The 26718-nt window shown below is 34.3% G+C and overlaps 6 protein-coding genes across 6 annotated transcripts in view; 4 read left to right on the plus strand and 2 right to left on the minus strand.

Annotated features, from left to right (window-relative positions):
- The window catches only part of HELRODRAFT_181386 (hypothetical protein), a gene marked incomplete at both ends in the record, with an annotated part of 19415 nt that extends 19094 nt beyond the window's left edge, over window positions 1-321 (minus strand). The window contains one exon of the mRNA XM_009031192.1: window positions 284-321. Within this exon, the coding sequence (XP_009029440.1) occupies window positions 284-321 (38 nt within the window). The remainder of the gene's footprint in view (window positions 1-283) is intronic.
- A 1224-nt stretch (window positions 322-1545) lies between these two features.
- Window positions 1546-3639, plus strand: HELRODRAFT_194221 (hypothetical protein). Its single transcript, XM_009031193.1, has 4 exons — window positions 1546-1670; window positions 1895-2196; window positions 2350-2402; window positions 2599-3639. The coding sequence occupies exons 1-4, from the start codon at window positions 1618-1620 to the stop codon at window positions 2671-2673; spliced, it is 483 nt and encodes a 160-aa protein (XP_009029441.1). The 5' UTR covers window positions 1546-1617; the 3' UTR covers window positions 2674-3639.
- Window positions 3640-7028: 3389 nt separating this feature from the next.
- HELRODRAFT_181388 (hypothetical protein) lies at window positions 7029-8846 on the plus strand (the record flags this gene model as incomplete). Its single annotated transcript, XM_009031194.1, has 5 exons — window positions 7029-7279; window positions 7462-7598; window positions 8032-8135; window positions 8393-8579; window positions 8683-8846. The coding sequence occupies 5 exons, from the start codon at window positions 7029-7031 to the stop codon at window positions 8844-8846; spliced, it is 843 nt and encodes a 280-aa protein (XP_009029442.1).
- A 2438-nt stretch (window positions 8847-11284) lies between these two features.
- HELRODRAFT_181389 (hypothetical protein) lies at window positions 11285-12602 on the plus strand (the record flags this gene model as incomplete). Its single annotated transcript, XM_009031195.1, has 2 exons — window positions 11285-11493; window positions 11792-12602. The coding sequence occupies 2 exons, from the start codon at window positions 11285-11287 to the stop codon at window positions 12600-12602; spliced, it is 1020 nt and encodes a 339-aa protein (XP_009029443.1).
- Window positions 12603-13635: 1033 nt separating this feature from the next.
- HELRODRAFT_181390 (hypothetical protein) lies at window positions 13636-14247 on the plus strand (the record flags this gene model as incomplete). The annotated part of the gene is made up of 2 exons (XM_009031196.1): window positions 13636-13701; window positions 14002-14247. 2 exons carry the CDS (start codon window positions 13636-13638, stop codon window positions 14245-14247), a joined length of 312 nt encoding a protein of 103 aa, XP_009029444.1.
- Window positions 14248-17031: 2784 nt separating this feature from the next.
- On the minus strand, window positions 17032-19832 carry HELRODRAFT_186139 (hypothetical protein). The gene is made up of 4 exons (XM_009031197.1): window positions 19670-19832; window positions 18343-19486; window positions 17588-18222; window positions 17032-17451 (listed from the first exon to the last, which is right to left on the minus strand). The coding sequence occupies exons 2-4, from the start codon at window positions 19460-19462 to the stop codon at window positions 17269-17271; spliced, it is 1938 nt and encodes a 645-aa protein (XP_009029445.1). The 5' UTR covers window positions 19463-19486; window positions 19670-19832; the 3' UTR covers window positions 17032-17268.
- Window positions 19833-26718: the final 6886 nt, after the last annotated feature.

Raw genomic sequence — 26718 nt, forward strand, 5'->3', positions numbered from 1 at the left:
AATAAATTACTTTTAAATCTCACCTACCTATGTTTCATTAACTTAACTCAAGACTCATGAAGAAAGAGAAAAAGGAGTAAAACAGAACATAAAATACTACCACACAAACAAACATGATGTATGTATGTATGTATGAGCAACCGCTAAAGAATCCACCTTAAGTATAAAAAAATACAGCATACAAACCCCAGACATGCAAACTCTATATAACTCTATATAACTCTAAATAATAAAATAAATAAAAATAAATAAATTAAAAAAAAATAAATGAGATCAGACAGACTGCTTCAAGCGAGGCAGAATGCCTGATCTGATTTTCATGTTGTCTCAGCTCCTATTTATACTCGTTTCAACCATACATTTGCATCATTTCAATCATTCACATCAGTAAAAAACTTATTTAACGTATGTACTACACTATTATACAGTCTTAACCACAATGCTAACCGTACTAAATTGACGTCATCGAACGAACGCCTTCGAATCTTTCTGATTGGCTGGTTGAATCTGCTATATTGCTTTTTATATAAACATAATCTTATTAATTATTTGTATGCATTGGTTCTAGTTACTATATATATATATATATATATATATATATATATATAATATAAATTCATTATAAAGCAACAGTAATCAGTGCTATATATGTAAGCACGCAGTTCAAATTTTTCTGGGACCACACCTTGCTTACATTCAATTCCAAGCAAAGCCAAGCTGAGCCAAGCCAAGCCAAGCTGAGCCAATATGCGTAGATTTATAAGCGCTTTTATATTAAAATTTTGCTCGCTTTATAAACGAATAGCCCAATATAACAAATTCTCCATCCTATTTTAAAAACTTTCTTTGATGCTTTTTAGGAATTTTATAGGAATTGAATATAAACTTTATACCGGCTGATTAACTACCATGCAGTAAAATAACTACTGTTAACATGACGTCATTTCCTCCAACTATTTCGCAATGAATTACCCATCCTATTTAATAAATTTTATTTGATGTTTTTTAATTAGTCAGGTCACAATCATCATTATCATCGATATCGCAATGAAATCAAATTGAGAATTTTTTAAATTTTTGAAAAAAGTATATTTATTCATTTTATGATACTACTTTGTTCAATAAGATACTGTTTGATACATATAATTACGTTTTACTTTAACACAGATACTCGCACACACATTACATTAAGATTTGTTAGGTAAGTTAGATAAAGATAATTTTAATTTAGATAAGGATAATTATTTAATTAATAATTGTAGGAAGGATTGATAGATTCTTCTGAACCCAGGAAGAGTGTAGTAGACCTTTAACCTTTTTTCAGTGTTGCTATCAGATTTTTTTGGGCCACTCAATATAAAGCTAGGTTAATAATTAAAAGTCCGAGTGTAAGAAAAAATGAATTAAAGCATATTCTTTGCATTATAGATCCGACCATTTTTTGATTTCAAATTTAAAAGGTAAACTTTTAAACGAAGTTCTTCTTCCGGTGCGTAAGAATCGGTTCATCATCTTTTCCTGTGTTTTGTCGGTTGCTGGCCTGTCTGTCCGTTTCTGGCTCAATTTCTCATCGTCGAATTTCCCTTTCTTCAGAAGTTTTTCAAATAGAATAGCGACATGACATCAACTAACATATTTTCTGGCAATTTCGCTGATAAACCTAGCTCTAGGTATGGTTTAATTATTAATAATTTAAAATTTAATAAATAATTTATAATAATTTGTTTAATATTTAAATTAAATTTTAAAACTTTACAAACAACTGTTATGTTCTTGAATTATCCTGGCGTCTGGTTAGCCTTTCCGACTCTAACTCTAGTTTGTTAAGCAAACATTACAACAAAGGAATTTATTTTTAATTAAATTGATAAAATAATTTGTATTAATTAAAAAGGGTGCTCAAGCCACCTGGTGGTGGCAATAGTAACATATTTGGAGGTGCTGATGATACTTCTAACCTTAATAATCAGCCTACACACAAAACTCTGCCCCAGCAAATTCAAGCAACCATTGAAAAACCAGGACAGCAACAACAACAGCCTACAAAATGTGAAGAAAATATTGTGGGGACCGTAGTTGAAGGTGGCCTGAAAGAGGTCGGCCAAGCAAAATCTTCGGAGCAGCATTGCATTATTACTTGCAGCTCTACAAATAAATGCTCTGACGAAACAAGATCATTCAAGAACAAACTACAAGGTCTGCATGTCTTATTAATAAGCAAACACAATAGTTGATTATTTTTGTCCTATAATTGCTAATTAGAAGTATTCTTTAAAATTGTTTACACAATTTTTTTTCTAAATAAATGGTTAAAATAAGATTATTTGTTTTCATGAATGAATTCATAAGGCTCTTTCAATCCAATAACTGGAGAACCGTATGCTGCTAATGGATCGAAATTGGTTTATAAATTTATTATTTATAGAAAGATTTATAGATTAATTCATAATTTTTAAATTTGGTTAACCTAAACCTTATTCAATTTAATGTAATTAATTGTTTTAAATATAAGTAAATTGGTACCACGCTTTATTCATTTTTTCTGGTAAATTGTAACAGAATGTTTATGAATTGTACATTAATTCAATTAATTTTTAGTCAGGAGAATCAAAACCAACTAGCAGCATTTCAGTGAGGCAGCCTCCGGGTGGAGCATCGAGCAAGTTGTGGTAGCTACAAATTGTGGTTTTCCTAAATGTGGCACCAACTGTAGACTTTTGTAGTTTAGATGCCAAGACAAGAGTTAATTTTATGTTCCTTTTTATATCATCATTTCTTATTCAGTGGTTACCTGCCAATGTGATTCTTTATGATATTTTATGCTTACTCTATGTAATCACATAGTTATTATATAATCATGTTGGTATTATTATTATTACTACTATTATTATCATTATCATCATCATATTTAATTTTTTAATGTAATTGATAACTCTCCAGCATGATATAAAATTTCCAGAAATCAATCACTTTGGTTATGTTTTGTGTATAAATTGGTCACATGAGTTTTTTTTTTAATTTTGTTTCAATTTCATTCCCAGGTATTAATGAAACATTTTAATTTTTTATTTCATTTAGTGCCTATTTAATTAATCTTTTTTTAATCGAGAGTATTTTTTAGTTAAATATCAAAGCAGCATGCGTAGATGATGCACAATTTAAAACGTCATGTATATTCTCAGTCTTGTATTGTTCTCCGCATGGCAAATTTAATTTTAACTATGTGATGGTTTCACTTGCTAAATAAATATAATTTTTATAAATTTTATTAACATCTATTATAATGTTTATAAGTAATGTAAGTATGAACATTCATTCATATATATGCATATGAACATTTTGAAGCTGATTTGGTATCGTCCACCTATCCGACGTCTGTAAAATTTACTCGTTTGCAATCCAGAATAAAAATTTAAAGAAGTCTATCTTCTATAATAGCTGTTACAATCATGATTGATAGTTTTTTTAAGATAGCGTAACGATAAAGAGCAATATATATTCTAAACCAGCGGTCCTCAACTCGTCTGTCGTCACCCCCGGCGATAGTCAAATGCAGCGGCGGCTTGGCTGTCTGAATTAGGATGTAAAATATTTATTAAGCGTGAAGAAAATAGTTTTTAAAATAACAATTTTGATCTATTTACGCAGTTTATTTCATAAAAAAAGAACAATAAAAGCTTAAAAAGGTCGAATATGTAAAAAAAAGAATGCCTATATTTCAATCCTGGTAAACTAACCTATGTCAGTTTCGGAAACGGGTGGAATTGACATAGGAAGGAGAATTGTCAAAGATCTAAGGTTTGCAGATAATATAGATCTTCTAGCTTCCAGTGAAGATCTACAGAAGCTGATTGAACTAACGTTGGTGGAAAAGATCACGGGCTGCATCTCAACAAAGACAAAACGAAAGTGATGATTANCGGGGAAAGGCAAAAACAATGGAATTTCAGATAGAATCAGAAAAACTCGAACAAGTAGACCAGTTTGTGACAACCACTGCACAAAAGAAATTGACAGAAGGATGGCAATAGCCCATAAAATGTTCGCATCATTGAAGGAAATATGGAAAAGTGGAAATATATCATCTGTAAAAACAAAGCTGAGGATGATAGAATCTTGAGTTTTTCCAAGCTTGCTCTATGCATGTGAGATATGGACAATTAAAAAAAAAGACAAAGACAGACTGGAAGCGTTTGAGATGAAGTGCTACCGAAATTTGTTGGGAATTAGTTGGAGGCAGAAAGTAAAGAACGAAACCATCAGAAATCAACTTGGAAGACGGAAAAGTGTATATGGCAAAGTCAAAGAAAGAAAATTGGAATTTTTTGGACACATTTGTAGAATGAGGGAAGACCATGGATATATATACTATCCATGGGGAAGACAAATTGATTAAAATGGTACTAATGGGGAAAAGAGATTGGAAGAAAAAAGTTGGTAGACCTGCAAAGAAATGGATAGACGACATCACTGAATTGACTGGTGTTGGTATTCCGAATTCAATAAAACTGGCCAAAGATAGAAAAAGTTTTTGGAAAGAAAAAAGAAAAGAAATGTAAAAAGCATGCTTAGTTTTACGCCATCGGCCCAGATGGTCCCCTAATGGACAAAGGAGGATCATTGACTTATTGATTAAAACTAACCTATGGCTTCGCTAAGCTACTGTATTTCACCGGACTAAAAAGCAATTTTTATATTCAAATTAACAAATTAATTTTAAAACTAATTTTAAAATACAAAATTCATTTTAATTACAAAGTTGTTTTAAACATAATAATAAGTTAAGTAAATATTTCATGTAGTTTGTTTGTTAAAACCCGTGCAATTTCTCGGACCACCGAGAAAATGGGGACGAAAAATCATAGTTCGGTGAATTTACTAATTTGTTTATTTTTTGTCGCATCTGTTTTAGAAATTTGTTCAAAATTTTGTAATCAAATATGGTAGAAGTTTATTGGATAATTTAATGACTTTTAATAAATTATTTCATTTTTTTTTCAGCGTTCGGGCGACTTAAATTTTTATTTAGAATAACAATAAGTCACTACTAGAAATCATTTCTTTCTTATCTGCTCTTTTTAATTTTAATAAATATAATTTTAATTTAATTAATTAAAATAAAATTTTTAGCTAGTTGTTTCAAGTTAGTTAAGTTCACTTACCTAACTTACGTTTTATTCACTTTCTGCTCCACTGTTTCATTATTTAGGTTTAGGCTTTACTTTATTTATAACAGACTTACAGTAAAACAGTCAGGAAAATTTTTATTTATTACTGGGGTTGCCACCATATTCCCCAACAAGAAGCAAGAAGATTATTTTTATGGTTAACTTTTGAATTTATTTTTTATCAAATTTATTTTATTTATTATGGCTGTGCTAAGTTAATTTTTCTAAAAATAACTTTTCTCATTTTTCGTTGACATGCATGCCAAAGTGATTCTGACCTGATTTTTATTTGGGGTCCTAATGCAATTAGATTTCTTTTTTATATATTTCAATTCATTTTTCATCAATAAGATTTTTTCCCTACTATCCTAATGATAAGAATTCTATAAAAATTTTAAAATTTTTTTCATTCAGGAGGTAGTTGAGGAAACGCTATTAAATGGTATGTCTAAGAAGGATCACACGGATGAGGAAAGTTTAGCTGAAGCTACTCACAACAACATACTAACAAACAAAAGTAAGAATGTGAACAAAAATTTAAAATAGTTTCATTATGCAACATAAATATTTGAAGATTCATTTTATTTAGAAAATTTATCAATTACATTCATATCAGTAAACGAACATGAATTTTATTTTAATTGAATTTCATACCTACAGAGATGATAAATGGATTGACAGAACCTGTTGTTGAAATGCTGAATAATGTCAATGAAAGCAAGGAGAAAGAAGATGGAATAAATTTTAGCACAAACTTTAAAGATGGCAGAGGTAAAAAGACAAAAGAAGCAAACAGATCTTTGTTGAAAGAAAAGCAAATTTTACGTGACAAAATGTTGAATAATGATGGTGATGATGGTTCTAGCAAAAAATTGAAGCATGTTAGCGATTGCAACAACCATAACAACATTAAAAAAGTCAACAGTATTAATGGAGCGATTAATAATAACATTAAAAATTTGAATGTCGACATTAACATCTATAACACTAACAACAACATCTCTCTCGTCAGTAATGTTGATAGTGATGTCAAAATTAACAATGTTGACAAAAATATCAAAAACAACAATGAAAACATCAACAACGAAAACATTAACGATAACAACAATTCCCCGTTAGCATTAACAGGGGGAGGTCACATTTTGCAATCATCTCCAAAGATGGCACCAACAAACCACCCATGCCATGAACCAAGTTTGAAGATGATAATTATATCTCTTATAATTATTAGATAACTGATTATTAACAACATGTGAACATTATTCGTGCAATGGTGCTAGCATTTTTAATAGCTTATGTTTGTTAAAATAAAATAAATTGATGTAGTTTGCATCCATGTGATTCAAATACTATTTTGAATCAGCTTTTAGATTAGTTCAATATTGTTATGAATTGAAATTAGCTTTATGCTTGTAAATGTCATACTCATTCCTATGCATGCCATACTCATTCCTGTGCATGTCTGACTCATTCCTATGCATGTATAAATTTCTACACTTATGTATGTGTACGTGAATTAAATTATTATGGATCACCATCAAATGAATGATGATTCAAACCTAATAAAAGGAATTCCATTGTACTGTTTCATTTTTAAGACCAGCGCACTTAAATTTTTTTTTTATCTCAATTGTTTATTTATTTATTAACATGTTTATTTATTTACTTATTTATTTTCAGCATTTTTATGTTTTTTGTGCATTAACTGGCAAATTTGTTTGTAAGTCTAAATTTTTACGCACGTGCATAAAAGATTCCAAACACCACACAAAACACGAAAAAACAAACAAACAAATATCATCAAACGCTGACAAATGCAGTAACAGATTTTATTTCAACTTCATTACAATGACAACAGCGATGACAGGATTAAATGAAATGATGAACAACAGTTGCACTGTTTGCAATGTTCTTCACACAGTCAACAACCATTCAGAAAATGAGGATGACCACATTCTGCATTCTTCACCAAATTTTGATAAACATGTTTGCAATTGTTCATCAAATATTGATGAACATGTTCACAATTGTTCGTCATCAAATGTTAATGAACATGTTCAAAATTGTTCACCTGATGATGAACTGACAAGCATCTCAAATGATGAGCTAAAGTTTGTTCTAAAAACAGAACTGGAACATATATTCTCTATGTTGGTTTCAAGTTGTTTGCTGCTTGCTGATATTTTGTTCATTTTGTGTGATGAAGAACAATTGATCTTATTGTTGTTGGTGTTCTGTAATTATTTTTCACAATCACCACCACCATCTACACAATTACCTCCACCACCACCAGTGAATCCTTCTCAAAAGACAAATTTTTAATTTCCCAACTTGACTCTGACCAGTACATCTCGCTGGACATTGTTGTTCAACTTAGAAGGATATCCCAATTCACCACCGATGTTAAATTGATTGCTCGAATACTTGAAGGTTCCAAATTATAAATTTAGAATAGTTTTAAAGTATTTAATTTGATCATTGTTTTAAACATAAAAACATTATAATGACAATTTATTTATGATTAATTGTCTTTCATCATTCATGTACTCATTGTAATTCCATCTAGCAGCCAGCATCAGATGAATGATCCTTCTTATTATTATGATGCAATTAAACAGTCATCAATCAATCAAGCCACAGGACATCATCTTCAATTGCCTTGCAAAAAATTTCTACCTATTTATGTTTGTTATTCATTAATTCCACCAAATGATTCCTCATAAACTGATAGGCAATTTTTTAGGGATGTATAACTTTTCTAATTTTTGTTCGTCATTTTTATTATTATTATCATCATTTTTATTATTACTATTAATATTACAGTCAGATATCATAAATGTTGTAATGATCAAATGGTTTTCAGAGTTCCCCAATTTACAAATGGATGCCAGCGGCTCGAAGGTGCGACTAATAATCCCAAGATCAACAATTATACTCAGGGATGTTCCACAGAGTACTCCAAAGCAGGTAGATGATGATGCTGATGGAGATGATGATTATGAGGGAGAGAATCATGAGAGATGATGATGTTAAAGGGATGCTAGAGTTATTGATGATCACGAATTGTTGATGGTTTGTATTGCAGAGCTTCCATTCATTTTTAATGCAAGCAACATCACAACAGAACAGACTCTTCAAAAATCATAACAACAACAACAACACCACAACAACAACAACAGCACCACCGCAACAACAACACCACAACCCTAACTCAACAACAACAGGCTATCGAAAAGTTATTTGACATAGATGGCAGTGCACCAGCTGTTAACTGTGAGTATGCAGGCAACCAAAATTGGTACATCAACTTTGCGAGTGAACAACAGGCGCGGGCAGCTTACCATCACCTCAGGCAGAATGTCCAAACCTTTCTTGACCAGCCAATCAAAGTTTTTTTTATTTATCTTCACAGTTTGCTGCTTATTTATGAATTTATCTAGACAGAACTTTCCATAATTTTGCATGTTATCTTCTTGAAAGATTTTGTCGCCTAACTAATGTTTATTTGATGTAGGTACTAGAGCCCTGTGCAGTTACAAATGTTCAAGACGCAACGGTAACGAAGCAAACGGCAACCAATTGCTAAACACAGCGAAGGAAGCCGCAACCGCAACGAGATCAACCGCAAACCGCCCCGCGGTTAAACCGCCCATCCGCAGTTTAACTGTCCGAGGTTAAACCGCCCGTTCGCAGTTTAACTGTCCGCGGTTTAACCGCTCGTCCGCAGTTTAACTGTCCGAGGTTTAACCGCACATCCGCGCTCATTTTCCCATCTACACTTAACTAATTAAATTTTATTAATATTAATAATATACAAAGATTAATATACATGTAAATTATAAGTGTAATCACGTCTGAATAATTGACCGTTTAATTATCTAAACTTTTAAAGTTTAATTGTTCAAGTCATTTTTGCTTCTAACAAACAACATTTGTTGCACTTTGTCTGTTTTGCAATGTGTAGCCAAGTGATGAGCCAACTCTCTCTGAGGACTCGCTTGAAGCTGGAATGGTAAAGATGAAGAAGCAGAGCTCCCTCAGTTTACCATAATCTCGGTTGCTTATCCAATAATCAATAACTTTTATATGGCTCGTTTTTCTTTGATTTACGCACTCAACCCGTTTTCACAAAATTTTTCGTCCATAAAGAGTGACTGGAAGATTTCATCCTTTCGGAAAAAATGTTGTTATATTGCTTTCGAGTTTCTTAAAATACAAAAGTCAAATTTATTTGAAATTTAGTTTAGCCAAGTAAAATATTTTTGAAATTTAATTTAGCCAAGTAAAATATTTTACTTCATTTATTTCCACGCCGAGTTTTTGTTTCCTACTCGGAACTGCCGCAGGCCTTAAAACTTCGTCGACTCTGTAGCGTGACATCTGGATTTTTGGTCAGCATTAAATTGAAGATAAATTCTTTGTCAGTAGCTTTATCTTTTGTCTCATTTGTTGTTTCTGACAATTCATCATGCTCGTCATCATAATCAGCAGGCATCATTCTATCGAACGACATAACTATAGCGAATTAAAATGATTACTGTGAAATAACGAATGAGTTAAACCAGGCTAACCAACTTCTACACTAGAAAGGAAGAGGAAATGCGAAATCGATCTTAAAGCAACCGAAAACTCTACAATGAAAATTAAATTCAAAAAATTAATTTCAAGTGAAATAAAAAAAAATCGATTTGAAACCGCAAATACCGCAGTCAACTAAAATGATAACCGCGGTTACGGTTGCGGTGAACTGCACAGGCCGGCTCTAGTAGGTACTATCTGCTAATGTGCGTAGGTTTAAATATAGACCGCCAGACTATACTGGTGGACAACATTTGCAAATTTTCGAGATCTTTTTTCATTTGAATCAGCAGACTACCGTGTAACTGTTTGATACATCAGATAGATGAGTACAAGTGCTTTAGCACCTGATTGCTCTGTAAACACTTCATCCTATAGATTTCAAATTAATTGAAAAAGTTTAAATATTTTCAGAATTGTCCATGTGATTATGAAAAATTTGTTTAAAAGAGGATGGATGAATAGATGAATAAAATAATTATTTGCAAATTACCTTTAGGCTCGAATCAAGACAAGCAACACATTCCTCTCGTCGTCAAGTTGTCTCACAGCTTGCATTCAACAGCAGCAGCAACCATCAACCAACATGGCAACATTAATAACTCTTACATCACCAAACCATACTTACAATCCATCGGCACAGCATCTCAACATCAATAACTCCGCTTCTGTTTTCTTCCAGGTACCTGGCTTTTACCATTATCATTGTTATTTTTATTACCTGATCATATACTGTTGACAGAATGTGCCACATTATCCGCCTGAGCTGGTCCAGCCAACACACGTGTGGCAGTCTATTCATCACGTCGGTTCATCATTTTGTTCTTTTTTATTGTTGTTGTTGTATATTTGTTGGCTTTTTTGGCAAATGTATAGAAAAATACAAATGTAATGGCGTATTTAACTTAATAACTAGATCTGATAGCCAGTACAACAATTTTTTTGAGTGAAATCTTTTCAGACGAAGGTTGCATAGAGGTGAAGTGATGATTACTCAAACGCTTAGTAAGGTGGGTACAAAATTTGTTAAGTCCTGGAAACATTTTAATAAAGAACAGTTCATCAAAAGTATTTCTAACTCAACTTTTGCAAGACCATGTCAGGGAGAAACGTTGATCAAACATAATTCGATGGCAAATTATAAGGTATGGTTGGCAGGTTGTTGCTACAATGTGATATTTATTTCAAAAAAGGTAGTAGCAATGGCTGTTTTTATGCATAGCGTTAACAACCCTGCATTCCTTCACGCATTTTAAAAATCTTCTCGGATTTATTCATCTGTTTCCTTGCCAGTTTTGGGACAGAATTGTTCTGCAGTTTTGGAATCAACTTCCGCATTTTTTAGGCAGCCTGGATTGAGCTCCCGCAGATTTTGTAGAGAGAGAAGGCTTTTTTTTTCTAACATGCCAGATGGCTATGTTTTTTTTCAACAGCAGAGGTTTTTGTTTTTCTTGTAATGTGTTTGTGCTTTTGGGTTTTAAAACCATGCGAGCAATACCGACAAGCATAATGATATACGCATATATATCTATTTCGACATGCAGTCATGCTACACGGGGGCCACACCTGCCGACAGCAGCAGCGGCGGCGGCGGTGGTTACGTGTTTCCTGTTTATTATGCTCCACAACTTCAAAAAACTGCTGATAGAATCAACAACAACAACAACGGCAATGCAAGTTTGCTGTCGACAGCATCAGCATCAGTGTATGAACAACAACATCGAAGCAGCGTGAACAAACGTGACAGGTTGTTTTGTAGTTTTGTTTTGTTGTTATTGTTTTGTTGTCCATTGTTTGTAGCAATTCATTTCTGATATTTCAATGCGACCCACTATCATTTTCGTTCATTATTATTTCACTTTTTTTCAAGATACGTTCTATTCAATTTTGTGTTATTCAACAGTCTATTTTTTGTTTTGGCCTAGTTTGAAATATTCTTCTTCCTAAATAACTTTTCATTTCGTTCATTAATTTAATTATTTTATCGTCCATTCACTTAGACAGTCTCGCATCACTCAGCCCTAACACTTGCCCACACCATGCAGGTCTACTTTCCACCGAAGCCAGCAGAGCAGCAGCTGCAGCAGTCTCGCCAGCAACCACAGCAGCAGCAACCAACAACAACATTTCTACTATTACAACAACAATAGGTACAATGATAATCATTCATCTTCTTCAGAATACAACCATCATCATCAACATCAGCTGCACCAGCAACAACGCCATTCTCAACAGTATCATCATCATCATAGATATTATGGCTCTTACGGTGACAGCAAACCCCCACCAAGATTTTTGAAACAACGTCAACATCAACAACAATTGTTTAACAACAACAACAACAATGATAACAACTTCAGTGACTATGATTATGGTTATCATGATGATGATGAATGTGATGTACCCAATAGATTAGTTGAAATATGGAATGATTGCAGTAATGCTTCTCAACCATCAAAAGCCAGCAACAACATTAAAAGCGACATTAACTTCTTCCCAGCAACAACAACAAAGTGTCAGCCGCTCAACAATCAAACGGTAGCAACATCTCAAACACCATCAACCATTGGCTCATGTGTACCTTCAAGCCAACAACAACAACAACAACAGCAAAACAATCAACAACCACATTTTGCTACAACATCCAAGCACAACCGCAACAACTACTACAACAACAGCAATAATAATAATAATATTGATGATGATGGTGGTCGTGATGGTGGTAATTGGAAGTCGTCAGATAGTGCCAGCCAGAAGAAAAATTATGATGGAGACGGCGAAAAAAAGAACAACATATCAATAACAGCTTGCACCTTCCATAGCAGGAGTAGAAAAATTGTTGACAGGTCGGATTGATTGATCGATTGATTGTTTGTTTGTTTGTTCGTTTTTTTGTTTGTTTGTTGATGTTGCGTTCGTTGTTGACGTTGCTGATGAGTGGATCATAAAATATCAGAAGGATGGAGTATAACAACTGCAGTATGAGTGTGCATAGAAGGAACGAACCGCAGAGAAACAACAATAGCAGCAGCAGTGGCAGAGTATGTACATTTTTTCATTAATCATTCTTATTATTAAGATTAAAACTGTTGAACCTCTTTAAGTTTTTTAATGTTCTTTGTCTCATGATTAAATGTTTTAATAGTTCTTTGTTTGATCTGTTTCTTGTTGAACATTCAAGTAAGGCTATGTTTGTAAAATATGTCACATCCCTAATTATTTGACTCTACTGGTTCCGATCAGAATCACCGTGCCGAGAAGAATGACAGCAGTTTGCAGAGATCTCCAAAATGTTCGAAGGAACCGCAAGCAAATGCTTCAACTGTTCCAACTTTCAACCTTGAATCAAACTCATTTCCACCGTTGCCTTCAACTGCAACTAAAACAATGACGACGCCATTCTTAAACAACAACAACAACAACAGTAGAAACAGCAGCAGCAGCGTTCAATTTCAAACAACAATCTCTACATCATCAACAACACCAACAACAACGACAGCATCCAACAGAATCATTTCAAAACCGCCTTCCTATGTACAAGCTCTCAACAACTGCATTCACTACAAAAACAACAACACCAACGGCAATAACACAAAAGACAACAATAACAACAACAATATTAATAACAACTCTATCGATCGTGATACACTCGTTCTTTCGAATGCTACCATTCAAGGGGACACTTACCTTCCTAAAAATAACGACAACAACAACAACAACAACAACAACAATAATAATAATAATAGTAACATAAATTACAATATAAAAAACAGCAGCAATAATAATAATAAACATAAAAACACTTCAGCCGTTGTTGTTGTTATGAAATCTGCTAGGAATGTGGAATGCAGCATCAATAATAAAGATGATGATGATGATGATGATGAGGATGGTGGTGGTGGTGGTGGTGGTGGTGGTGGTGGTGGTGGTGGTGGTGGTGGTGGTGGTGGTGGTGGTGGTGGTGGTGGTGGTGGCGACGATAGTAGTGTTGCTGATAATGATGAGAGTGCTGGTAATGATTGCGAGATGGAAGGAAATAAAGAATTTGTCAGTTTCAAAGTTTTTTTTTTTCGTTGTCCAATCATTGTCTGATGTTGTTTGTGTGTAAATATTGACCTTATGTTGCTAATATTATTGTGATGATGGTGATGATTAATGTTGCTATTTTTTTATGATTATTATTATTATTAATTATTAATATTAATGTTATCCTTATGTTCTACTTGTAATCAATTTTGGAATGAATTTTTTGCAGACAGGGCAATCAAGAATGAGTTACGCCCAAATGGCCCAACGATTCAAAAATGTTTCCACAGCTGGCAGTGACAGCACGAAGAACTCCAACATCAGCAACAGCCGTGCTGCTGCGGGCAATGCTGGTGACTCAAGTCACGAGGGGAACAAATCGCGAGTGAAGGACAGCAGCCAGAAATTAATGGAAGCTTCAAGTTCTTCCATAGCGACTCATAAGAGGGCCGCTAATGTTCAGAAAAATAAATAGCAACATTCGTGAAAATAGCAGTAATTATGTAACAAAAAGATTATAATCTTTTTCTTTCAATGGATGCTATCAACTTAAATGAAATATTTCTTTTTTGTGCAACATACCATGCCATGGCTCACAATGTATTGTAGATTATTCTCCATAAGTTCTAGACTATTTATTGCCATATTATCAATATGTTACTATAATAATAATATTAATTATTATTATTATTATTATTATAGTTAATATTATAATAATTATTATTTTTAGTAGTAGCAGTAGTAGTACCAGAGATGCCAGATAACATGTTTGTTCTGATTTAAGTGGCGCATCACAAAATGTTCATTATTTCGCAAGTCCTTATTAATTACAAATCAATTGCCACAGTCTTCATATCACACACGCACTCACACATACATACATACATAAACACTAAACATATCTTACGTATAATTTATAATTATCTCCAAAGATCGTTAGCATTCAATGTATAATGATGAGTTGAATTGATGTCGTAATTGTAATGCGAATTGGTGTGTATTAATTTTCTTACTGTGTGTTTTTGAATTGCATGAAATATTTCTAGTTGCAGGTGTAACATGCGTTTGCTCATATATATATATATATATATATATATATATATATATATATATATATATATATATATATATATATATATATTGATTATATATGATTATGTAGGTATTAATATATACACATGTTTATATGGGAGTAGACCATATTTCATACAGCATTTTACGAATTCTATCGCATTAAAGTTCGTCTCTTCAATTTTCCTTAGTAGAATTTTCTGAAAATTCAATAAATTGAACAATTCCCAGAAAATTCTTCTAGTAAGGAAAATTGAAAAGACAAACCTTAAATTGATTATTGCCAACAACTGGGTAGAATTAATACGATACTATTTATATATGCGTGTGTGTACGTGTGTGTGTGTGCGTGTGTGTTTACTGTACCAGTACACGTTTGTACACATTCATATGTGTATGTGTGTGTGTGCATATATTTAGATATTTTCTTTTAAATGTGTGACGGCTAGACTTGTTTCACAGTGAACGAAAGTTGATGAGTTGCTTAGCTATGATTAATGACAGTTATTTTTAGATGTTGATGATTGGCTATCGTCACTGCTGACAGTCATGATAGTGATCCTAGTGATGATAATGATGAGTTAGGAGTTTTTGTTTTGAATATTTTCAAGTGCTCAGATTTAAAATCGTCACTGGTTGCGACTTTTATTTATTTCGTTCTTACTAATGTTCTTTTTTTATTTTTTGTTGTAATTAATAACATTTTCATCATCATTTTCATTGTTATTAAGGTTGATTGCTAATAATTATTAGTTATATTACTTCTTTCAATGGTCATTATGATTACATTATGATTATTTCATATTATTTTTTTATTTTGTATTGCTATTGATGTCATCTCTTGTAGGTTATTATTAACAATGAGGATTTCATTGCTATTCATTATGATTCTCGTTATTGGTTATGATCATTTATTGCTATTAAATGTTAATGTTCGATTACTTTTAAACATGGGTTGTACACTTTCAATGTAATTAATTTTAATTGATTAGTTTTCAAGTTTCTCTCATCTCATTTCTCATCTGTTTCTCCAATTTATATCTCCAATTTATATTTTTAGCTTAACATTTTATATTTCATTATTAATAAATGAAAATATTATTTTTAATAGTGGGATAATATAATTCCTATGTATGTGTGATTATGATTGTATTCGGTATGTGTGTACGTGTGTGTGCTTGTATAAGCACAGGTTCGTGTGTATGCGTTTATTTCATTGAAGCTTACTACTACTTTTCTGTTAAATTAATTCTATCATTAATAATTTTTTAAATTAATTATATAATTAATCAATTAATTCTTATGTTTGTAGTTCAATTATTCCGCCAATCAATTTTTAGTTGGTGTTTCTGCTCATAAAGCAGCCATGTAGAACAATAATTAAGTCATATTCTATATCATTTAATGGTCATCAGCTGCCAATGTTGTTGCTGAGTAGTTGATTATTTTATTTTACTGTTCCAATCCGACTCTAACGCCATTCTTTGTTGTGTATCAACGAAATAATATTTATTCATCCATCTATTGTTTCTTTATTCGCCCAGTATTTATTTATTTTTATCTTATCAAATAACCAAAATCATTTTATGCATACATGAAGAATACGAAAATATTCGAATGTATATAATATATATATCTTTATATTTGATTATAGCTAATTATATACACCTGTATCGTAGTCATAAATGCGGAGTGCAGTGACAAGTGTACTGTACACAGGCAGGCATGTTGTTGTGCGCCTTCATTCTTATGGCATCCGCGGTTGATACGTGCGTAGTGAACTGTTGCTTCCTTGTGTACGTACTAAACTTTCTTATACCATCTCATAAGTTCTATTGCGCGGGCCATTTTCCAAAGACCGCAGACTGCAAGATCCGCGCAGTTTTGACAATTTTTCACCCGAAACCTAGGGTGCGGTTACCACGGCTTAAAATCTCATTGCGGTTATTCGCACAGGGCACTCCTGGTATGTACTGACTTTTTTCGGGTTTTTGCTGACAGCCGGCGGCAGCTTAGCGTTATGTTAAACGTTTCTGTATGAGTTCGTTGAAATTTTCGTCAGCTTTCTCGTCCGTTTAATAACCGTAGGCATAATAAGCAAAATGTTTTTTGCTACTTAATCGTCATACATCACGCTGCACCAAAGAACTAACGACAGAATCCGAAAAATCACTCAGAACGAAAAAACATCCAAAACATTTTTATTGGCGCCCATCTGAAACATAACAGACGTTCAAAAAAACATTCAGACCATCGCCAGTGCACCTCCGAACGCCTCGTACAAACTAAGTGACAACACAAAAACTTCCTAACAAATACCGTAAAAAAGAAACCGTGTAGAAAAATGTTTTAATCTTGATCAATGTTAATAAAAAAAATGTGCTACATAAGATGTTCTAAGACGAGGAGCAATTTATTTTCTTAATCAATCAACTTCTTCAATAGTTGGTCCCTTTCCACCGCCCGAGGCTCCTTCGTGAGATCCTCCCGCACCTGGGAAACCACCTGGAGGGGCACCACCAGCACCCTGGTAGATTTTTGTTACAATTGGCATGCACACCTTCTCCAACTCCTTCTGTTTGTGATCAAACTCTTCTTTATCAGCCAGCTGTGTGGATTTCAAATTAACAAATTTAAGCATTTGAAATGCTCAACACACAATTTTAAGGAGATGACCAAGATTGATCCGTGCACAAAACACAAACAGCACACTCAGACATACAAATTAAAATATACACACGTACTTGATTAGCATCAAGCCACTTGATGATTTCATTGCACTTGTCGAGCACTGCCTGCTTGTCACTATCAGATATTTTATCTTTCAACTTTTCATCCTCTACTGTCGACTTCATGTTGAATGCATAACTTTCAAGAGCATTCTTTGAAGAAATTCTATCCTTCTGTTTATCATCTTCATCTTTGTACTGCTCTGCATCTTTCACCATTTTTTCTATTTCTTCTTTGCTCAGACGACCCTTGTCATTAGTGATGGTGATCTTGTTTTCACGACCTGTGCTCTTATCGACGGCAGATACATGCATAATACCATTAGCATCTATGTCGAAGGTCACCTCAATTTGTGGGACTCCTCTGGGTGCGGGTGGGATACCACTCAATTCAAATTTGCCAAGGAGGTTGTTGTCCTTTGTCATGGCTCTCTCTCCTTCATAGACTTGGATCAGCACACCAGGCTGATTGTCAGAGTATGTTGTGAATGTTTGTGTCTGTTTGGTGGGTATGGTTGTGTTTCTCTTAACAAGGGCAGTCATCACACCACCTGCTGTTTCAATGCCCAAAGAGAGCGGGGCAACATCCAACAGCAACAAATCTTGAACTGCTTCTGACTTGTCTCCATGGAGGATGGCAGCTTGAACGGCTGTTGAATACAAATTGATAACAATATTTAAACCTTGATGAGATATCTACTTATGTTTAACAATTAGAATAAAAATAAATTAAAACATTCATGAGATGGAGCAAGCAAGAAAATACCTACCAGCACCATAAGCCACAGCCTCATCCGGATTAATGGACTTGTTTAATTCCCTACCATTGAAGAAATCTTGAAGCAACTTTTGCACCTTAGGAATACGAGTTGAACCTCCAACAAGGACAATATCGTGGATGCTGGCCTTGTCCATTTTTGCATCTCTAAGAGCTTTCTCAACAGGGTCTAAAGTGCCTCTGAAAAGATCTGCATTCAGTTCCTCAAACCTGGCACGTGTGATGCTTGTGTAAAAGTCAATTCCCTCATACAGAGAATCAATTTCAACACTGGCTTGACTGGAACTAGAAAGAGTTCTCTTGGCTCTTTCACAGGCAGTTCTCAATCTTCTGACGGCTCTTTTGTTGTCGCTGATGTCTTTCTTGTGCTTTCTCTTGAACTCTTGAATGAAGTGAGTGACCATGCGGTTATCAAAATCTTCACCACCCAAGTGAGTGTCACCAGATGTTGACTTTACTTCAAAAATACCATCTTCGATTGTCAGGATGGAAACATCAAAAGTACCACCACCAAGATCAAAGATGAGAACGTTTCTTTCCCCACCTACCTTCTTGTCCAGACCATAAGCAATGGCAGCTGCAGTGGGTTCATTAATGATTCTTAAAACATTTAAACCAGAGATTGTTCCTGCATCTTTAGTAGCCTGACGCTGGGAATCATTGAAATATGCAGGCACTGTTACTACAGCATCTGAGACAGTTTTACCAAGATATGCCTCAGCAGTTTCTTTCATTTTAAGCAAAACCATAGATGAAATCTCCTCTGGATAAAACGTTTTAGTTTCGCCTTTGTATTCAACTTGTATCTTGGGTTTTCCACCATCGCTTATTACCGTGAATGGCCAGTGCTTCATATCAGATTGGACGGAGGGATCATCAAATTTTCTACCAATCAAACGTTTGGCATCGAAAACTGAATTGGTGGGGTTCATGGCTACCTGATTTCTGGCAGCATCACCAATGAGACGTTCTGAGTCAGTGAAAGCCACGTAACTGGGAGTCGTCCTATTGCCTTGATCGTTTGCGATGATCTCGACCTTTCCATGTTGAAAGATACCCACACAAGAGTAAGTCGTACCAAGATCAATACCGATAGCTGGTGCTTTAGCCATTGTTTGCTTTTAAGGTTCTAGAACCTAAAATCGATAAAAAATAACAAAATACAGATTTATTTTAAGTGATTAAATTAAAATAATTAAACAATACTAATTCTACTTTCTATCCTATCTTCAATAATCTAATTTGCTGTTACATTTTACTTAACTTCCTGACTATTAAATAAGAATAAAAAATCGGATAAATAATTTAAATAAGCTTACTTCTTCGTAGAATAAAAAAATAAGAAACAGTGTGATGAATTTAAGAGATCGACTTGCGAAACTTGAAGCAACTGGCCGACAAGAACAATTTCCTAACTTGAAATGAAATGAACAATGCTGGTTTGAACAGAGGCTTAAGTAGGCACGCAGGACGCCAGTTACGCTAGCTCGGAAGTAATCAGCTCTGACGCAAATGTAACGAAGCTTCTTATTGGCTGACCAAACTGCGAAAAATTTTTAAATGTATGAACAAAAAATCATTTTTTCAAATTACTATTGCATTGAATTGCACTGCTTCCATCAAATTCGTTTTTTTTCTTTTTTGCAAATTTTCAAATTTGTTTTTCTGCGATTTACGTCGTCGGTTTTGGTTATACGCGTTCATAATGTATCATCTAAAAAAGATAAAAAAAACTCATATAAATTACCACATAACAATTAAGCAAAGACAAAAATTAAAAACTTTAAAATAAAATAAAAACAAAATAATGGAAAATTAATAACGGAGAACCACTTTATAGAATATTCTGGAACTTAATCTGCAAGTAACATTATCTCCTATTGGTTGTCTATTAATAGCAGTTCAAAATGTCTAAAATGGTATGGAACTTAGTTTGTTTTTGTAGCGCAGTTGTTTAATGCAGCTTACACTTTTGTTTACTTAGAATCATATAATTGTAATAAATAATAAAATTATATTTATAAAAAAATTTCAACACATATTTCTAAATTTTCATTTTATTGATGAAATGGCTTCTTATATCACACCTTCCAGTTTTGAATAAGCAGGTATATGTGTTATCAGCAAGAAGCTCTATCACTTTCTCACTGCAATCAAATTTCAATAATACTTCTTGAAGAATATTAACTCGAAGCTCAGATATATCATTATGAAAAATAAAATGGAAAACAAAAATTGGTAATAAAAAGGTCCAACGCACTCATCCTAGGTTCAGAAGAATCAACAGCAGGCACAAACACCCAATAATATGTCTACATGCTAAACGACGCAACACATACGAAGCATGAGATAGACGGAGATCCTTTTCGTCATATTTGAATTGAACTCGGTCACTGCGAGCATTACGAAGCAGCATCAGACGACTTTAACCACTAGGCCAAAATTACAATTCAATAAATTCAACAACAAATAATTGTTGAATTTATTGATTTGTAAGAATTTGGAAGAAAATTAGTAAAAGATTGAGAAGTGTTATTTTTTCGGTTTTATGAATCCATATTACTTAATCTTCATTAAATCGCAAGGATTTAACGTGTAGAGGTAATACTTCTGAAATAATGGCTTTTTATTTGGTTTGAGCTGACAAAAAATTTAGGAAAAAACTTCTCTCGCTACAATTAACATTTTCATGTCTTATAATTTACTCATCTCGGATTTGTTGATTAAAGAGAAGGCGACACAACACGGCACACGTTACCTTTAAAATTCAAATCTAGCTGATGCAATTTTATTTTATTGCTTGACGAGATTTTTTAAATAAAATTTTCAATATCGAGTAAAAATCTTGAGTCAGCAAAGGTCAATATATCAAAATCGTTCATCAACTAGTAAATCATTGTTTCGTTCTTTGGCGATGAAATTCAGATCATGTAATATAATAACGCCAGCCAAAACATTAAAACCCAAAACGTTGTCGGTAACTGGTAAGGAATGCAATTTGCGTTAACTCAAGTTTAATAATTACCTTTAAGATTGTAGTGTTGCAATCATGGATCGTTCCGACATCCATTCAGTTGCATTTAATAAAATGAAAACCATAATAGACTTCTGCCGGAATTTTGAGGGGCCGGAATCGGAGTCGGATGTTTTCCATCCAACTTCTGCACTCCATTCAATCAAATCTATAAGTATTGTTATCATTCTAATTTAATTTTGAATTTTTTGTCAGCTGACTGTTAACTGGACGAGGAAGTGTTGTTTTTCCGTCATTTCGGTATTTTAACTTTTCTTTGCCAATGCATTTGTTTAAGACATTGAACCATCACGCACGACAAAAAATTATAATACCAAGTAACAATTTTAGCACAAAACAAGAGAAACATTCAGAATGCAACAAAATAAGGTTTTAGTTTAGGAGAGTGAGAGAGGAGAAAGTAAGAGTTAGTAAATGGAGAGTGAGGGGTGTCAATAGTTCAAATTAGTTTAATGCGATCGTTCGTGCGTTAATGCTAATTATTTCTCTTTAAGACGTTCACGTTCCATTTCCTTTGTAGACACACACACACACGCATTGTATGATACAAGCATATATTTTGCACCACACACGCACACGCACATTTTGCAAAAACATACGCGTTTTTGTTTATTTAATTTACACGCACACACACATACATACACACACACATACATACACACACACACACACAAACACACACACAGACACAGATATATTTTGTGGACAAAGAAGCGCATAGACTTTAGAATAGGCTTTGTAGAAAGAGGCTGAACGAACACGTATCCTAGCATATTTTGATCAACTGTGCACACACTTTTCATGTTTGTTTGCGCATATTTCTGTTCTGTTTTCATTGTTTTAAAAACATTGCAATCTAAATTATTTTTTAAACACTCGCACACACATCACACTAACTAAATATTAAGCACATAGACACGCATACAAACACATACACATCTTCAAATATACCAACAAATCTTGGATAGCTCGTTAAGAAATTAATCCGAACAATTGAAAGTATTATGTTATTAATTGAGGCACTCAATGGCGTTCAACCTTCTTTTTATATTAATAGGCGAGGTATTTATTCAAATTAGTGGGTGTGAAATTAATGCTGGATGAAGTGCGCACAAATATGCATCTGTGCATGCACGTACAACAATAATTACATACGATACATCGATGGATAGATTTCAAAGAATCAAACTATCTACCCAGGCGAATAAATTTATGTAGCGCGCTAATTGTAAAGGATTATTTAGTCCATCTCTCTGACGTCACGCCACGTCTTTCTTGAAACATTGTACAAAGTTAGGTGCCTGTGGCGTATTTTTGGTATTATTTTGATGCAATATTTAAATTTAGACAAATGAGGATGTACATAGTTTTGATATTCTATTCCGATGGAATCTAGTCATTGTTATCCAGCGAAGCGTACAAAAAAACTATAAAGTAAATGTGTATTGTAATTTTTAGAGCAAGTTATTCTCCTCTTTCATGGTAGTAATTGGAATGTTTTTTTCTGAAAAGTTGAGATTTCTGCCGAGCACAAGATGATGAAAGACAGATATTCTTAAATGCAGTTGACATTTAATGACTGATTTCTTTTCAGCAGAAATTTGCTGTAAAAATTTGACGGCTCAAATTTAGTGGTTTGTTTGTGGCTGGCTGGAGACTTGGTTCGATCCTACCTTCATAACGTCAACATCATCAAAACGCCATCCACACGACAACAACAAAACCAACAACAAACAAACAAGCAAACAAACAAACAGATAACAGAATAATTTCATTCGTTTGTTAAAAAAAAGAAGACATCGGTTACGAAAGATTAAAAGGAGCAGAAGCAAAACATTCAATCATTAGCCACCTAGCGACAAATTAATTGCCAATTAAATCCTCGCGTGTGGCGTTGCGAGGTGTTGCGTAACGCTGCAAAGTTGAAAACAATTGACTACTTTCTCACATGTTGCCTAAGTATTGCTGAAATGGATTCCTTTATGTAAATGTATTCGTTTTTTTTATTTATCCATTCATCTAACCACCAATTCGTTCATTCTCTCATTCATCCATCCACCCATTCGTTCATTCTCTCATTCATTCATCCATCCATCCATCCATCCATCCGGTTTAAAACACGTCCTGTCCCATTATCGTTCGACTAGCGAATTAATTGGCCACTAAATCGACCGAACGATTCGGCGCAACATCACCGGGCTGGCATTTGTTCCTGTGCTACTTTTTAACGACTCTTAGTTTAAACACACACACACACGTACACACACGTACACACATACATACATACATACATACAGGAATAAACAAACACATACACACATGCAAATATGCATCCACGTTCCGTACATTTGTGCACTAACTATTATATATAATCGATGCAATTATTGAAAAATGGCTAGCCAATGAGATTACAGTATTTTTATGTGGGTGCGGCCAAATCTTAGCAGTCGTGATTTGGTTGGTCGACAAGATTTGAATGCTCATTTTTAATTGGCTAAAGAGCGCCTGTGATGTTCTTAAGTGACGCACAAGTGGCCGATCAGCTAGTACATTTTTGCTATTTTCGTTTCAAGCAGAAAATGGCCGGAAAATTATTATTATTATTATTATTGTTGTTGTTGTTATTTTGTTGTTATAATATATAAGGGAGAATATATGAGCATGCTGTTTCAAATACATAACAATCTGGATTTTATGATCCTGCCGTGAACGACAGATCAGTCCTTCTTAATACTTCGATATGCATTCGAGCGGTGTTGCATTTGAAATTTGTTGCTTAGTCGACATTCTCATAAAGGTGTCCAGATATTAATTGCGAAAAAATTTAATTGATTTTTTGCTGATTGGAGGTTCTAAATTTTAATAAAAGTTTTTTCTTCTGAAAGATGTAAGAGGCATTGGATATTTAATATGAGGAGAAGAAAATATTGTTGTAGATGATGGTTCGATGAAGTCACGTTCATCATGATGAACACTGCGAATTCTAAACCCGCGTGCAGTGATGTTGAAATCTCAAACGCCTGCAACACTTCTAGCCATTCCATTGTAAACATTATTACAACGGCACCCAGCAACACTGCAATTATCACTGGTACTAACACGTTGACAACAAATATTACTACTTACTTCACTGCTACTACTGCTACTATTACAGACGCTGCAACTTGTAATAGTGAATCGATTGCTGACACAGGAACTGCCATTAAAGCCGCTTCCCCTGCGACCACTTCTTCTTTTGTTGTTGGCAGAACTTTCGAAAATTACATGGACGCTGTCAAACATCTTTCAGCAAATACTTCAACCTACAAAACTGCCATCAACAACATCAGCAACAACATCCAAAATGTCAACACCATCAATTACAACAACAAAGGTATCAACCATTTCAAAGCTGCTGTGGCAAATGCAGCCGGAACGATGGCGTCATCTACAAGGACGACACAGACGTCACCAGTACCAACATCGTCAGCATTATCTTTCTCCATCAACCGCATCATCAACCATCTCCCAATACGGAAACATTCCATGCACTTCCGGCTGAAAACTGATGATGATAAAATTAACACTAATGAGGATGTTGATGTCTGCACATGTAGTGATGATAAAGAAGACGACAGTGAGGATTGGGGGGAAGAAAAAGTCAATCTCTTTAGACTGTCTAACAATTTACACCCGGATCATCATTGTCATCGTCATCAATTTGTGGATGATGGCAGTGGTGATGTTGGCGATGAGCGGAGTTGTAAAAAATTCAAGACCGAACACACTTCTTCATCGTCGTCTTCATCGTCATCAACCCACATCACACTAGCAGCCCCACCACATGTGAAGCAGTTTCAAACTTTGTTCAGCTTGCAAGCACCGCGTACTAACCATCACCATCAACATCATTATCATCATCCACACTATCTGTCTCAACCATCACACCTTAGCTATCGTCATCATCATCTCAACTATCACCATCATCATCATCATCAGGAGAATTCGACGACTTGCAAAATAACCGACAATGCAACCAATGATCCGATAGATTTTGGACCGGCTTCTAAGGATAACAATTTTAAAAGTACATCTCCAACATTTGAACATGGTCATCATCATCATCGTCAACAACAACAACAACAATTACTGTTTATGCAATATTTGCATCAACAACTTAAGCACCAACATTTTGAACAACAACATCAACAACAACATCTCCAAACTCTGCAGTCTGAAGTTTATACAGGCACGAGCAACAACAAACAGTTGAAATATCATAATGGAAGCACCACCAACAACACTGACATTAACGTGCAGACCGACAACAACATCAACAACCACATTGTCGATTTAACTGCAAGCATTAACACACGGCCTTACATAATCACAAAACATAAATTTAATGGAATGTACAACAACAGCCACAACAACAACAACAACAACAACAACATTTATAACAACTACAACAACATCAAAAATAGCTTAAGTGCAATAACGTTATCTAAGTTAGCAACGACTTCAAAACTGGAAAATAATTATCCCAATGATTCGATTGGAACATTCGTTCGGTATTCCACAGCCGGTTCAAGTGCAGCAGAGAGATGTAACATTTCGACGAATAGATTGTCGAACCTTCTGCTTGCTCTAGATAAAGACTTCAAAATCGATGTAGAATCGTCACCATCGCTTTTATTATCGTCATCATCATCATCGTCGTCGTCATCATCATCATCATCATCACTATCATCTACGCTACTATCATCACTGAATACATCATCGTCATCTTTTGAAACAACAACAACAACGCAACAACACCAACAACATCAACAACATCAACAACACCAACAACATCAACAACATCAACAACACCAACAACATCAACAACATCAACAACACCAACAACATCAACAACAACACCAACAACATCAACAACACCAACAACACCAACAACATCAACAACAACACCAACAACATCAACAAAGCAAACAGCTCCGCCAACAACACTATCAACATCGCCGGGACAAACAAAACTTAGTAGTTTCGAGCCGTGACAAGTCACCCACACATCTTCAACCAAACCACAAGTTACTGCCTGGTCGAAACAATTCTATAGCTGCAACAACAACAAAAACGACTGCTCCAATAACATCAATTGCAACAACAATAACGCCAAGCACGACAGCAACCTTCGCACCAACAACAAACTTTCATACAGTACCACCCAACCGACCATTCATATCGCTATTCAGACCGCCTACAGTAGCAACAACATCAGAGACAACAACAACATCACCACAAACAACAGCACAAAACAACGACAACAACTCAAAAACAACAACGACGACGACGACA

The sequence above is a fragment of the Helobdella robusta genome (genome assembly GCF_000326865.2).
Source record: "Helobdella robusta unplaced genomic scaffold HELROscaffold_70, whole genome shotgun sequence".
NCBI classification, from domain to species: domain Eukaryota; kingdom Metazoa; phylum Annelida; class Clitellata; order Rhynchobdellida; family Glossiphoniidae; genus Helobdella; species Helobdella robusta.